Consider the following 16,276-nt stretch of genomic DNA (forward strand, 5'->3'; position numbering starts at 1 on the left):
AATGCCTCACGTACCTCCACCACACTTACATTCTGCTCTTCTTCACTCCTAAAAGATGGTATACCTCCCTGGCCAGTGCATGAAATTACCGCCTCCCTTTCTTCCTCAACATTTAAAAATTCCTCAAAATATTCTCGCCATCTACCTAATACCTCCCTCTCCCCATCTACTAACTCCCCTACTCTGTTTTTAACTGACAAATCCATACTTTCCCTAGGCTTTCTTAACTTGTTTAACTCACTCCAAAATTTTTTCTTATTTTCATTAAAATTTCTTGACAGTGCCTCTAAATGAAATATAAATGAAATATATATGACCCAAAAGGAGAAACTTTCGTTTCTCCTTTTGGGCCACCCCGCCTCGGTGGGATATGGCTGGTGTGTTGAAAGAAAGAAGAAATATACATGTATATCTAGGTAGTAGGTTGGTAGACAGCAACCACCCAGGGAGGTACTACTGTCCTGCCAAGTGAGTGTAAAACGAAAGCCTGTAATTGTTTTACATGATGGTAGGATTGCTGTTGTCCTTTTTTCCTGTCTCATGAACATGCAAGATTTCAGGTACGTCTTGCTACTTCTGCTTACACTTAGGTCACACTACACATACATGTACAAGCATATATATACACACACCTCTGGGTTTTCTTCTATTTTCTTTCTAGTTCTTATTCTTGTTTATTTCCTCTTATCTCCATGGGGAAGTGGAACAGAATTCTTCCTCCGTAAGCCATGCGTGTTGTAAGAGGTGACTAAAATGCCGGGAGCAAGGGGCTAGTAACCCCTTCTCCTGTATAGATTACTAAATTTAAAAAGAGAAACCTTTGTTTTTCTTTTTGGGCCATCCTGCCTCGGTGGGATGCGGCCGGTTTGTTGAAAAAAAAAAATGTACGTATATATATATATATTATAGGTAGTAGGTTGGTAGACAGCAGCCACCCAGGGAGGTACTACCATCCTCCTAGGTGAGTATAAAATGGAAGCCTGTAATTGTTTTATATGATGGTAGGATTGCTGGTGTCTTTTGTCTGTCTCATAAATATGCAAGATTACAGGTACATCTTGCTACTTCTACTTACACTTAGGTCACACTACACATACATGTATACAAACATATATATACACACCCCTCTGGGTTTTCTTCTATTTTCTTTCTAGTGCTTGTTCTTGTTTATTTCCTCTTATCTCCATGGGAAAGTGGAACAGAATTCTTCCTCCATAAGCCATGTGTATTGTAAGTGGTGACTAAAATGCCAGGAGCAAGGGGCTAGTAACCCCTTCTCCTGTACAAATTACTAAATTTAAAAAGAAAAACTTTTGTTTTTCTTTTTGGGCCACCCTGCCTTGGTGGGATATGGCCAGTTTGTTGGGAAAAAAAAAAAACGTGGGATAGCAAGTGTATCTTGCTACTGCTACTTACACTTAGGTCACACTACACATGCATGTTCTTGTTCTTTATTTCCTCTCATCTCCATGGGGAAGTGGAAAAGAATTCTTCCTCCATAAGGCATGCATGTCATAAGAGGCGACTATAATGTCAGGAGCAAGGAACAAGTAACTCCTTCTCTTTTATGAATTACTAAATTTAAAAAGAAAACTTTCATTTTTCTTTTTAGGCCACTCTGCTTCAGTGGGATACAGCAGGTTTGTTGAAAAAAATGTATATATATATCACTGCTGCGATTTCACCATACTCAGCTGCTTCACCCCTGCTCCTAACCTGGGTCACTCCTGGTCCTATGCTGGGTTATTCCTGGTCCTATGCTGGGTTATTCCTGGTCCTAGCCTGGATCACCCCAGGGTGACAAGTCACCCCAGTTGAAAAGCACTGCTGTATACAGTAAGCTCAGTGACATATAACAATAAAGTGCTCCTTCTCACTTGCTGTAGTGAACTGGGGTTTCAGAATTCCTTGTAGTGCACAGTACAGTGTATCATAAATGATACCTACCATTCACAGACTTTTCATTGTCACAAAATTTTGAGTCCCTCTTCCTTCTCAGACTGTTTATGAACTCAAACATCACTGTCTAATATAACAAAAATAATAGCTTAAAAAAAAGTGTTTAAGTGATCAAATTTTAGGGTATTAGTTTTATTTCACCTCGTGACATTCTTTAACTGGTCATACACAGTATGGCTTTATTGTCCCTCCAGTCTCCAAGCTGCTATTCAAATAGTTGAAAATGGCAGGCCCATAGCACCAGGTTCTTGTCTAACACTTGTTAATTTTTGTATATAATTCCCTCATGCTCAGTTTAGTATGCCAGAACCCTTGCAAATGTTAACTCCCTGCATCTTGCAACTTTCTCCTCTGGTACAGTTCTGGTATTTTCATTGGCTGATCACTGTTCACTCGGTCTTTAACTCAATTACTCACTAGCAGACAAGCAAACAAACTTTATTTCTTTCTACAAAATGTAGTTTACGTGTAATAAAATATTATTTAGCACAAAAGGAAGCCACTAGCACGTGGTGCCAAGAACTGACAATAGACATCATACTTTATAACACTGTCATCCCACTTATAATGATTCATGCATTAATTAAGTAATAAGTTGTAATATAGACTGGAACTTTACAGGAAGAAGTAAATAACTTTAAAGTGCCATCATGTGAGCAGTGTGGAGGAATTCTGAAGCCCGATATTGTCTTCTTCGGAGATAATGTCCCGATTAGTCGTGTCAACAAAGTTCGGCAAGAATTGGCTAGCTGTGATGGTCTGTTAATACTGGGATCTTCATTGTTTGTTTACTCTGGCTACAGGTTTGTGATTTAGGGTAATACAGCATATATATTTTTTCTTACCACATCAGCCATCTCCCACTCAGGAGCAGATTCAGGAATTGTCCAGGATGGGGACCATCCTTGCCTGTACTGAGGGGATATGGGGTGATAGCCTGCTAGAGGTTTTATTTTTATGAATTTGTAGGTTTTAAATGTCAAGAAATATTCATTTTATACTAGTAGTAACAATTTATTGAATTATAACACTGCTAATCAAAAGGAGAGTTAGCTGAGAGTTAACTGGAAGAAGGGGGTTTACCTGGAGTTTACCTGGAGAGGGTTTCAGGGGTCAATGCCTCCACAGCTTGGTCTGAAACCAGGCCTCATGGTGGATCAGGGTCTGATCAACCAGGCTGTTACTGCTGGCTGCACACAAACTGACATGCAAGTGGCTTGGATATACAGCAGGCATGTGTGAGCATGTTAGATAGAAGTGAATGGAGATGAATTGGTTTTGGGACTTGACAAGCTGTTGAGCGTGAGCAGGGTAATATTTAGTGAAGGAATTCAGGGAAACCAGTTAGCCGGACTTCAGTCCTGGAGGTGGGAAGTACAATGCCTGTACTTTAAAGAGGGGTTTGGGATATTGGCTGTTTGGAGTGACATCTGTACTGTTGTATCTGGGTGCCTCTGCAAAGACAGTGATTATGTGTGAATGATGGTGAAAGTGTTGAATGGTGATGAAAGTGTTTCTTTTTTGGGTCACCCTGCCTGGGTGGGAGACGGCCAACGTGTTAAAAAAAAAAAACTACATTTCTTCTTTTTCGGGTCACCTGGCCTCAGTGGGAGATGACCTTTGTGTTGAAAAAAATTTTTTATATACAATATATGTACATATCCTAGGTAGTAGGTTGGTAAACAGCAACCGCCCAGGGAGGTACTACCGTCCTGCCAAGTGAGTATACAATGAAAACTTGTAATTGTTTTACATGATGGTAGGATTGCTGGTGTCTTTTGTCTGTCTCATAAACATGCAAGATTACAGGTAAGTCTTGCTACTTCTACTTACACTTAGGTCACACTACACATACATGTAAAAGCATATATGTTAGGTAAGACACATATGCAACAGTTAGGTATCTTTATTTCGAAACGTTTCGCCTACACAGTAGGCTTCTTCAGTCAAGTACAGAAAAGTTGATAGAAGCAGAAGATACTTGAAGACGATGTAATCAGTCCATCACCCTTAAAGTTTTGAGGTGGTCAGTCCCTCAGTCTGGAGAAGAGCATTGTTCCGTTGTCTGAAACAATATGAAGTTGAAGTGACAGGATGGAGCTTTATATAGTGCCAGGAGGTGAGACGTAGGTTGCTTTGGGAGGGCAGGTCCCTCTCAAACTCAGCCGTGCTCACTACTAGAGGTTGTCGAAGTTGATGGTCTGTACCAAGATACCCTTGTGTTGCAGTGTCTGACAGAATGAACATTAAAATGGTATAAAATACCGACAGATTGTTAGGTAAGACACATATGCAACAGTTAGGTATCTTTATGTGTCTTACCTAACAATCTGTCAGTATTTTATACCATTTTAATGTTCATTCTGTCAGACACTGCAACACAAGGGTATCTTGGTACAGACCATCAACTTCGACAACCTCTACTAGTGAGCACGGCTGAGTTTGAGAGGGACCTGCCCTCCCAAAGCAACCTACGTCTCACCTCCTGGCACTATATAAAGCTCCATCCTGTCACTTCAACTTCATATTGTTTCAGACAACGGAACAATGCTCTTCTCCAGACTGAGGGACTGACCACCTCAAAACTTTAAGGGTGATGGACTGATTACATCGTCTTCAAGTATCTTCTGCTTCTATCAACTTTTCTGTACTCGACTGAAGAAGCCTACTGTGTAGGCGAAACGTTTCGAAATAAAGATACCTAACTGTTGCATATGTGTCTTACCTAACAATCTGTCGGTATTTTATACCATTTTAATGTTCAAAAGCATATATACACACACCCCTCTGGGTTTTCTTCTATTTTCTTTCTAGTTTTTGTTCTTGTTTATTTCCTCTTATCTCCATGGGGAAGTAGAACAGAATTCTTCCTCCGTAAGCCATGCGTGTCGTAAGAGGCGACTAAAATGCCGGGAGCAAGGGGCTAGTAACCCCTTCTCCTGTATATATTACTAAATGTAAAAGGAGAAACTTTTGTTTTTCCTTTTGGGCCACCCTGCCTTGGTGGGATACGGCCGGTGTGTTAAAAAAAAAAAATAAAGTATAACCTGCTTGCCTCATGCTGCTTGTTTCTTCCTCAGTTCTCACTGTTTATGTCTATGTAACCCACATTTTCAAGCTGTAATTTTCTCAATACAGTATACAGATTTTTAATGGTTTAATCTTAATATGCTTTAATTATCTTCTAGTATCCGTTCCTTATATTTACTCTTATCTTTGTGCCCGCTTTTGCTTCTTTTAGATATGTCTCAACCATTTTCCTGCAATATTTGGTTGAGAATTTTTACTCTTTTCTTGCACTATTTTGTCATAAAATTTAAACTATAGTTAAATATTTTCTCACATTATTTGATGGAAAAGTTGAACTATATTCTCTTTTTTTTTTGTTATGATTTTTTAGTTCTGTGTTAATACTAGATGATCTGTTAAACCCTCACTTACTTCCTTCACTGATGAATCACTTAAGCATTTTTTCTTGCTGAAAGTAAATTAAACCATTTGTTCTTATGTCTTGTGTATGTCTATGTTCTTTCTTCTTTCAACAAACCGGCCTTATCCCACCGAAGCAGGGTGGCCCAAAAAGAAAAATGGAAGTTTCTCTTTTTAAGTTTAGTAATGTATACAGGAGAAGGGGTTACTAGCCCCTTGCTCCTGATGTCTATGTTATACAGTGGAACCTTGGTTTTCATGATTAATTTGTTGCAGAAAGTCTGACGAAAACCGAATTGTATGAAAACTGAAGCAGTATTTCCCATAAGAAATAATGTAAATCCAATTAATCCGTTTCAGACACCCAAAATATATTAGCAAAAAATGCATTTTATAGAGAATAACTATAGTTTTATGTACAGAAAACAATGAGAAATAAATATAAAGGACTAATAAAATGGATAAATGAACATATCACATCACTTTTACAGTGGTCCCTCAATAATCGTCCGGCCTGAAAGTCGTCCATTTCGGAAATAGTCCTGTTTTTTCGTCAAAATATTGGCTCGCAAATGGTCCGGTAACTCGCTAATAGTCTTTCGTCCCGGACGCGTACTCACGCTCTGAGCCGCCTCGGCCTTTCCTTCCCAGCCAGTGTGCCATTGTTTACCAGTGAGCGACGGTCCCCTCACGTGCTCCAGTGAAATATTTCATAATATTCCATTTATTTTAGTGCTTGCAAGTTATTTAAGTGCTAAATAAGCTACCATGGCTCCAAAGAAAGCTCCTAGTGCCAAGCCTTTGGTAAAGAAGGTGAGAAATACGATTGAATATAAGAAAAACATCATTGAACAGTATGATAGTGGCGTACGTGTGGGCGAACTGGCGAGGATGTATAACAAATCCCGTACAACCATATCTTCCATCATGGCCAAGAAAAAGGAAATCAAGGATGCTGTTGTTGCAAAGGGGGTAAATATGCTGACAAAAATGAGATCACCAGTACTCGAAGATGTTGAGAAGTTATTATTGGTGTGGATAAATGAGAAACAATTAGCAGGAGATAGTCTTATGACGTTGCTTATTTGTGAAAAGGCTAGGCAATTGCATGACGATTTGGTAAAGAAATTGCCTGCAACTAGTGGTGATGTGAGTGAATTTAAGTCCAGCAAAGGCTGGTTTGAGAGATTTAAGAAGCGTACTGGCATACACAGTGTGGTAAGGCATGGTGAGGCTGCCAGTTCAGACCACAAGGTGGTTGAAAAATATGTGCATGAATTCAAGGAGTACATAAACAGTGAAGGACTGAAACCTGAACAAGTGTTCAATTGTGATGAAACAGGCCTCTTTTGGAAGAAAATGCCAAAGAGGACCTACATTACTGGCATTAAGAAACAGAGAAGAGAAGTAACCCCAGAAAAGCAATTGGTACCCGAGGTGTTGATGGAAGGGAATTCCCCTTCCAAAGAGTAAATCATCCAATCTGTCTCCTTCTCCAGTCTTCCATACACAAAGAAGAATTGCCAATAAAGGTAAGTGTTATTCTGTTAATGTTTAATTCATCATGTGCCACTGTATTGTTTATGTACTACATCTATATTTCCTAGGGATTGGCAGAGAGCATGCATAGTTCCTTTGTATAAAGGCAAAGGGGATAAAAGAGAGTGCAAAAATTATAGGGGGATAAGTCTGTTGAGTGTACCTGGTAAAGTGTATGGTAGAGTTATAATTGAAAGAATTAAGAGTAAGACGGAGAATAGGATAGCAGATGAACAAGGAGGCTTTAGGAAAGGTAGGGGGTGTGTGGACCAGGTGTTTACAGTGAAACATATAAGTGAACAGTATTTAGAAAAGGCTAAAGAGGTCTTTGTGGCATTTATGGATTTGGAAAAGGCGTATGACAGGGTGGATAGGGGGGCAATGTGGCAGATGTTGCAAGTGTATGGTGTAGGAGGTAGGTTACTGAAAGCAGTGAAGAGTTTTTACGAGGATAGTGAGGCTCAAGTTAGAGTATGTAGAAAAGAGGGAAATTTTTTCCCAGTAAAAGTAGGCCTTAGACAAGGATGTGTGATGTCACCGTGGTTGTTTAATATATTTATAGATGGGGTTGTAAGAGAAGTAAATGCGAGGGTCTTGGCAAGAGGCGTGGAGTTAAAAGATAAAGAATCACACACAGGGTGGGAGTTGTCACAGCTGCTCTTTGCTGATGACACTGTGCTCTTGGGAGATTCTGAAGAGAAGCTGCAGAGATTGGTGGATGAATTTGGTAGGGTGTGCAAAAGAAGAAAATTAAAGGTGAATACAGGAAAGAGTAAGGTTATGAGGATAACAAAAAGATTAGGTGATGAAAGATTGAATATCAGATTGGAGGGAGAGAGTATGGAGGAGGTGAACGTATTCAGATATTTGGGAGTGGACGTGTCAGCGGATGGGTCTATGAAAGATGAGGTGAATCATAGAATTGATGAGGGAAAAAGAGTGAGTGGTGCACTTAGGAGTCTGTGGAGACAGAGAACTTTGTCCTTGGAGGCAAAGAGGGGAATGTATGAGAGTATAGTTTTACCAACGCTCTTATATGGGTGTGAAGCATGGGTGATGAATGTTGCAGCGAGGAGAAGGCTGGAGGCAGTGGAGATGTCATGTCTGAGGGCAATGTGTGGTGTGAATATAATGCAGAGAATTCGTAGTTTGGAAGTTAGGAGGAGGTGCGGGATTACCAAAACTGTTGTCCAGAGGGCTGAGGAAGGGTTGTTGAGGTGGTTCGGACATGTAGAGAGAATGGAGCGAAACAGAATAACTTCAAGAGTGTATCAGTCTGTAGTGGAAGGAAGGCGGGGTAGGGGTCGGCCTAGGAAGGGTTGGAGGGAGGGGGTAAAGGAGGTTTTGTGTGCGAGGGGCTTGGACTTCCAGCAGGCATGCGTGAGCGTGTTTGATAGGAGTGAATGGAGACAAATGGTTTTTAATACTTGACGTGCTGTTGGAGTGTGAGCAAAGTAACATTTATGAAGGGATTCAGGGAAACCGGCAGGCAGGACTTGAGTCCTGGAGATGGGAAGTACAGTGCCTGCACTCTGAAGGAGGGGTGTTAATGTTGCAGTTTAAAAACTGTAGTGTAAAGCACCCTTCTGGCAAGACAGTGATGGAGTGAATGATGGTGAAAGTTTTTCTTTTTCGGGCCACCCTGCCTTGGTGGGAATCGGCCAGTGTGATAATAAAAAAAAAATAAAAATCTATATTTCATGTAAAAAAATTTTTGTTTTAATACTTCTGGGTGTCAGGAACGGATTAATTGAATTTACATTATTTCTTATGGGGAAAATTGATTCGTAAATTGTCCATTTCGATAATAGTCCCACTTCCAGGAATGGATTATGGACGATTATTGAGGGACCACTGTACCTTTATCGAAGACTCTTGTTGGCATATGGAAGATGACAAGGAGGGGAGAGGGAGGAGGAGAGGTTATTGTTTGGAAGGGGAATCCCCCTCTATAAGGACTTCAGTTATCAAGGCCCTATCCGGGGTTACTTTCCTTCTTTGTCTTTTACTGGCACTAGGACCAACTTGGTCAGTGGACCCCGGTCACACAAAAATCTATCCAGAGAGGTCTGCTTCTGGCATCTCTTTAAGTGTTGCCTAAAATGGGACAAGGCATTGTCATAGAACATTGATGCAGACTTGTACATCTTGGTGAGATCGGTGGACATGCGTACACCACTTTCGTACTTTGCTACGAATTCTTTCTTGAATTCTATCATGTTCCTCGCCTTCTTTATCAAAGGGTTGGCACTCAGAACTTTCCTTGGCCCCATGGTGGCTTATTTAGCAGTTGCACTCAATAAACAAGCACAAAAAAGAATGCATTATTATGAAATGTTTCAAATGAACACACGGGGTAATGCTCACTCAACAAGAAACAAATCCAGAATGATTTAGAACACGTGGGTTGTTTTGTGTGGGCACGGGCAAGTGGATGCATTTGGGATGGCAGACCATTGTCAACTCTACAAAAACTGAGCAGATGTATGAAAAGTGGGACAAAATTTCGATGAAAAAAGTCGTTGAAAACCAGAGCATACGAAAACCGAGGTTTCACTGTACATACTTATTCTCATCCTCTCCCCCTTCTTATGAGTGTGTATAAATGTATATTTATACATGTATAACTCCCAACAGGTTTATCCTTCAAGCAGCAGAGTCAGGAATACGCATGAGTGCCATCAACATTGGTCCAACGCGGTCTGACAAGCATCTGTCATTTCGTGTTGATGCTCGCTGTGGGGAAGTGTTGCCTCGGCTCTCTCTATGATAACTGAGCTATGAAAGTTAAGAAGCAAAATTGTATCGAGTTTTCTAACAATACATTTGCATGTACAAACCACATATGAATGACAAGAAGTGTATTTTCCAGTCATTCTTTGTAGTTGACATAGTACTGTTAGGAGATGTGGAAGAAATACTACAGAATGGTGAATGTATCATCAAAGTGGTCCATGAAATGTTGAGGTAAATTACAGAATAAATGAGAAGGAAAATTACAAATGTTTTCCTAAATCTGTGAAGAGATGAAGAGATACAGGTTTACCAGTTTATGCAAAACTGCATAAGATATTCAGGTACTGTGATGAGAATGTTTTTTGTATGGATGTGAAGCATGGTCATTGTTACAGTGGAGTCTATTGATGACTCTGTACCTCAACATTGTTAGTCCATATAGGAACACTTATAGTACCATAGTATGTCGACCTACTTACTGAAGTTAAAGCTGCATTCTTGCCATGGATAATGTGTCATAAACATCTTTAAGCCTTTTTCACCATACTTGAAATCCTCAGACACGTTTCTCAGGTGAATATAGAACTACTGTGTTTCACCAGAGTCATTCATTGTATCTCCCAACTCGGCTCACTGTTCTTCAAGTTGCATTAAGTGTGTATGAACATATATACTTTTTCAGTAACAAGAGTGCCGAATGACTTTATAGATCTGGTGGTACAGCTGAAAGTGGAGCATAGAGGTCTCTTTTACCAAGGTTTTACTCTCTTCATGCATGTCACCCTGCGTCGGTGGGAGATGACCAGTGTGTTAAAAAATTGTATACATACAAATGTCCATGGGGAAGTGGAGAAGAAGCCTTCCTCTGTAGGCCATGTGTGCCATAAGAGGCAACTAAAATGCCAGGAGCAAGAGGCTGGTAACCCCTTCTGTATAAATTACCAAATTTAAAGAGAGAGACTTTCGTTTTTCTTTTTAGGTTACCCTGCCTCAGTGGGATACAACCGGTGTCTTAAGAATATATCTATGTATATAACTTTTTTTTCAACATGACAGCCATCTCCCACTGAGGCTGGGTGACCTAAAAAGAAAAACAAAAGTTTTGCTTTTTAAATTTAATAATGTATACAAGAGAAGGGGTTACTAGCCCCTTGCTCCCAGTATTTTAGTCACCTCTTATGACAAGCATGGCTTACAGAGGAAGAACTCTTTTCCACTTCCCCATGGAGGTAAGAGGTACTAATGAACAAGAACTATTAAGAAAACAGAAGAAAACCCAGAGAGGGGTGTATATACATGTATATGCATGTACATGCATGTGTAGTGTGACCTAAGTGTTAGTAGAAGTAGCCAGATATACCCGTTATCCCACATGTTCAAGAGACAGAAGGACACCAACAATCCTACCATCATGTAAAATAATTACAGGTTTCCATTTCACACTCACCTGGCAGGATGGTAGTACCTCCCTGAGTGGTACTATTTATACACTATACTATACACTATATATTATACTATACACTGTATAATGATTATACACTATATAATGGTTATATATTATCTAATCCTAGGTAGTAGGTTGGTAGACAGCAAAAAATTATGCTTCCAACAGGCTGTCACACTCCTCTAAACAGGCATAGTTGGGGCCTCTAACCCTTCTTGGACAATTCCTGTATCCATTCTGCCTGCCTGAAAGCTGGAGACCAGACAAAAGGGAAACCATCTTAAAAAGTCTCTTAAAAGTGGTCTTAACACTCACAGTTACTCCAGTAAATTTTTAGGTAACCAGCTAAAAGTTTTAGGGGCTTGAGCACTCAGGAAGCGTGTGTGGAAGTTTTATATAGGAATGCACAGAGACAGGTGGTGTTTTTAATGGACATCCTGTTGGCGAATGAGCCAGGTAACTTTTGTGAAAGGATTCAGGGAAACTGGTTAGTCAGACTTGAGTCCTGGAGATGGGAAGGGCAGTCTTTACACACTGAAGGAGTTGGGGGATATTAAAGTCAGAGGATACCGATTGCTGTCAGCACACTTCTGGAAAGACATCGGTCAAATGGATTTTGGCGAATGTGTTTTCTTCTTAGGATCCCCTTACTTTTGCAGGAGACAGCTGTTGAGCTAAAAGAAAAAAAATAAGAACTGCTCCATTCTAGGTTAGTAAAGCCTGAAGGCTATGATTGTATGTACTTTATTATTCTTATTATCCTGTTATATGATTATTATTAATCATTATTAGTAGTAGTAGTCTTGTACTGCATTTTATTAAAAAAGTGCTAAACCAGTGTGGATCATATAGTGCTTTCATGATAAAAATGTATTTTGGAAGCCTATTTAAGATTTGAGAAAAGAGGCTTGTTTTCATTCCAGACAAATGTGTTGTGTAGTAAACTGAGCTGGAAAAATGTATTGACACCTAAATATGAATTGATCCCAGTCCAGACGAGGTGATGGTGGTACTGCAATTGTAGAAGTAAGGAGACTCTAGCCTCGGGAATCTTCAGTTGTTTTGTTAGGTGACTATATGGATTTTGGTCTTTGTAAATACTGTAGCAATCTTTCAAGACATGATAAATTGGTCTTCACTTTTGTGATAGTGAAATAGTATGGTTTTCATATTTTGTTGCTCTTGATGCAGAGAATTGATCCAAGTTGGTTACCTTCCATTTCCCAAGTACTGCCTGACAAATATAGGTCAAATACTTCCTAATAAAACACGTTTTTAACATCTGGCCATCTCCCAACACTTTAGGATGACACAGAATAAAGGAAATATTATTCATTCAATAAGTGTCTTTTTTTTTTTTTTTTTTTTTTTTTTTTTTTTTTTTTTTTATTATCACACTGGCCGATTCCCACCAAGGCAGGGTGGCCCGAAAAAGAAAAACTTTCACCATCATTCACTCCATCACTGTCTTGCCAGAAGGGTGCTTTACACTACAGTTTTTAAACTGCAACATTAACACCCCTCCTTCAGAGTGCAGGCACTGTACTTCCCATCTCCAGGACTCAAGTCCGGCCTGCCGGTTTCCCTGAATCCCTTCATAAATGTTACTTTGCTCACACTCCAACAGCACGTCAAGTATTAAAAACCATTTGTCTCCATTCACTCCTATCAAACACGCTCACGCATGCCTGCTGGAAGTCCAAGCCCCTCGCACACAAAACCTCCTTTACCCCCTCCCTCCAACCCTTCCTAGGCCGACCCCTACCCCGCCTTCCTTCCACTACAGACTGATACACTCTTGAAGTTATTCTGTTTCGCTCCATTCTCTCTACATGTCCGAACCACCTCAACAACCCTTCCTCAGCCCTCTGGACAACAGTTTTGGTAATCCCGCACCTCCTCCTAACTTCCAAACTACGAATTCTCTGCATTATATTCACACCACACATTGCCCTCAGACATGACATCTCCACTGCCTCCAGCCTTCTCCTCGCTGCAACATTCATCACCCATGCTTCACACCCATATAAGAGCGTTGGTAAAACTATACTCTCATACATTCCCCTCTTTGCCTCCAAGGACAAAGTTCTCTGTCTCCACAGACTCCTAAGTGCACCACTCACTCTTTTTCCCTCATCAATTCTATGATTCACCTCATCTTTCATAGACCCATCCGCTGACACGTCCACTCCCAAATATCTGAATACATTCACCTCCTCCATACTCTCTCCCTCCAATCTGATATTCAATCTTTCATCACCTAATCTTTTTGTTATCCTCATAACCTTACTCTTTCCTGTATTCACCTTTAATTTTCTTCTTTTGCACACCCTACCAAATTCATCCACCAATCTCTGCAGCTTCTCTTCAGAATCTCCCAAGAGCACAGTGTCATCAGCAAAGAGCAGCTGTGACAACTCCCACCCTGTGTGTGATTCTTTATCTTTTAACTCCACGCCTCTTGCCAAGACCCTCGCATTTACTTCTCTTACAACCCCATCTATAAATATATTAAACAACCACGGTGACATCACACATCCTTGTCTAAGGCCTACTTTTACTGGGAAAAAATTTCCCTCTTTTCCACATACTCTAACTTGAGCCTCACTATCCTCGTAAAAACTCTTCACTGCTTTCAGTAACCTACCTCCTACACCATACACTTGCAACATCTGCCACATTGCCCCCCTATCCACCCTGTCATACGCCTTTTCCAAATCCATAAATGCCACAAAGACCTCTTTAGCCTTATCTAAATACTGTTCACTTATATGTTTCACTGTAAACACCTGGTCCACACACCCCCTACCTTTCCTAAAGCCTCCTTGTTCATCTGCTATCCTATTCTCCGTCTTACTCTTAATTCTTTCAATTATAACTCTACCATACACTTTACCAGGTACACTCAACAGACTTATCCCCCTATAATTTTTGCACTCTCTTTTATCCCCTTTGCCTTTATACAAAGGAACTATGCATGCTCTCTGCCAATCCCTAGGTACCTTACCCTCTTCCATACATTTATTAAATAATTGCACCAACCACTCCAAAACTATATCCCCACCTGCTTTTAACATTTCTATCTTTATCCCATCAATCCCGGCTGCCTTACCCCCTTTCATTTTACCTACTGCCTCACGAACTTCCCCCACACTCACAACTGGCTCTTCCTCACTCCTACAAGATGTTATTCCTCCTTGCCCTATACACGAAATCACAGCTTCCCTATCTTCATCAACATTTAACAAATCCTCAAAATATTCCCTCCATCTTCCCAATACCTCTAACTCTCCATTTAATAACTCTCCTCTCCTACTTTTAACTGACAAATCCATTTGTTCTCTAGGCTTCCTTAACTTGTTAATCTCACTCCAAAACTTTTTCTTATTTTCAACAAAATTTGTTGATAACAGCTCACCCACTCTCTCATTTGCTCTCTTTTTACATTGCTTCACCACTCTCTTAACCTCTCTCTTTTTCTCCATATACTCTTCCCTCCTTGCATCACTTCTACTTTGTAAAAACTTCTCATATGCTAACTTTTTCTCCCTTACTACTCTCTTTACATCATCATTCCACCAATCGCTCCTCTTCCCTCCTGCACCCACTTTCCTGTAACCACAAACTTCTGCTGAACACTCTAACACTACATTTTTAAACCTACCCCATTCCTCTTCGACCCCATTGCCTATGCTCTCATTAGCCCATCTATCCTCCAATAGCTGTTTATATCTTACCCTAACTGCCTCCTCTTTTAGTTTATAAACCTTCACCTCTCTCTTCCCTGATGCTTCTATTCTCCTTGTATCCCATCTACCTTTTACTCTCAGTGTAGCTACAACTAGAAAGTGATCTGATATATCTGTGGCCCCTCGATAAACATGTACATCCTGAAGTCTACTCAACAGTCTTTTATCTACTAATACATAATCCAACAAACTACTGTCATTTCGCCCTACATCATATCGTGTATACTTATTTATCCTCTTTTTCTTAAAATATGTATTACCTATAACTAAACCCCTTTCTATACAAAGTTCAATCAAAGGGCTCCCATTATCATTTACACCTGGCACCCCAAACTTACCTACCACACCCTCTCTAAAAGTTTCTCCTACTTTAGCATTCAGGTCCCCTACCACAATTACTCTCTCACTTGGTTCAAAGGCTCCTATACATTCACTTAACATCTCCCAAAATCTCTCTCTCTCCTCTGCATTCCTCTCTTCTCCAGGTGCATACACGCTTATTATGACCCACTTCTCGCATCCAACCTTTACTTTAATCCACATAATTCTCGAATTTACACATTCATATTCTCTTTTCTCCTTCCATAACTGATCATTTAACATTACTGCTACCCCTTCCTTTGCTCTAACTCTCTCAGATACTCCAGATTTAATCCCATTTATTTCCCCCCACTGAAACTCTCCTACCCCCTTCAGCTTTGTTTCGCTTAGAGCCAGGACATCCAACTTCTTTTCATTCATAACATCAGCAATCATCTGTTTCTTGTCATCCGCACTACATCCACGCACATTTAAACAACCCAGTTTTATAAAGTTTTTCTTCTTCTCTTTTTTAGTAAATGTATACAGGAGAAGGGGTTACTAGCCCATTGCTCCCGGCATTTTAGTCGCCTCATACGACACGCATGGCTTACGGAGGAAAGATTCTTTTCCACTTCCCCATGGACAATAGAAGAAATAAAAAGAACAAGAGCTATTTAGAATAAGGAGAAAAACCTAGATGTATGTATATATATATATGCATGTGCGTGTCTGTGAAGTGTGACCAAAGTGTAAGTAGGAGTAGCAAGATATCCCTGTTATCTAGCGTGTTTATGAGACAGAAAAAGAAAACCAGCAATCCTACCATCATGCAAAACAGTTACAGGTTTTTGTTTCACAGTCATCTGGCAGGACGGTAGTACTTCCCTGGGTGGTTGCTGTCTACCAACCTACTACCTTAAATAAGTGTCTTGTCAGAAGTAAATGGATTTCACAATTCAAATGAACCTCCAGACTGTAACCCCACCCCTTTGTACTTCCCACCTCCAGGACTGTAATATCCTCACCCTTCCTGCAGAGTGCAGACATTGTACTCCCTACCTCCAGGACTGACATTCTCACCCCTCCTTCAGAGTGTAGATACTGTACTTCCCACCTC

The 16,276-nt window shown here is 40.3% G+C and overlaps 1 protein-coding gene across 7 annotated transcripts in view; it reads left to right on the plus strand.

Annotated features, from left to right (window-relative positions):
• Positions 1-16,276, plus strand: part of Sirt4 (Sirtuin 4) — a 34,814-nt gene that overhangs the window by 13,669 nt on the left and 4,869 nt on the right. For 4 of the 7 annotated variants that reach the window (XR_011393639.1, XR_011393640.1, XR_011393641.1 and 1 more), the window contains exons 5-7: positions 2,581-2,762; positions 9,565-11,816; positions 12,031-12,451. Coding sequence is in view for 3 of the 7 variants with exons in the window: in XM_053791074.2 (XP_053647049.2) it covers positions 2,581-2,762; positions 9,565-9,697 (315 nt within the window). In the remaining 4 variants the exon portion in view is untranslated. Of the gene's footprint in view, positions 1-2,580; positions 2,763-9,564; positions 12,452-16,276 lie in introns of those variants that run through there. The other 3 variants (XM_070097675.1, XM_053791074.2, XM_070097674.1) reach the window with 3 other exon arrangements.

Source organism: Cherax quadricarinatus, chromosome 59, assembly GCF_038502225.1.
Source record: "Cherax quadricarinatus isolate ZL_2023a chromosome 59, ASM3850222v1, whole genome shotgun sequence".
NCBI lineage: Eukaryota > Metazoa > Arthropoda > Malacostraca > Decapoda > Parastacidae > Cherax > Cherax quadricarinatus.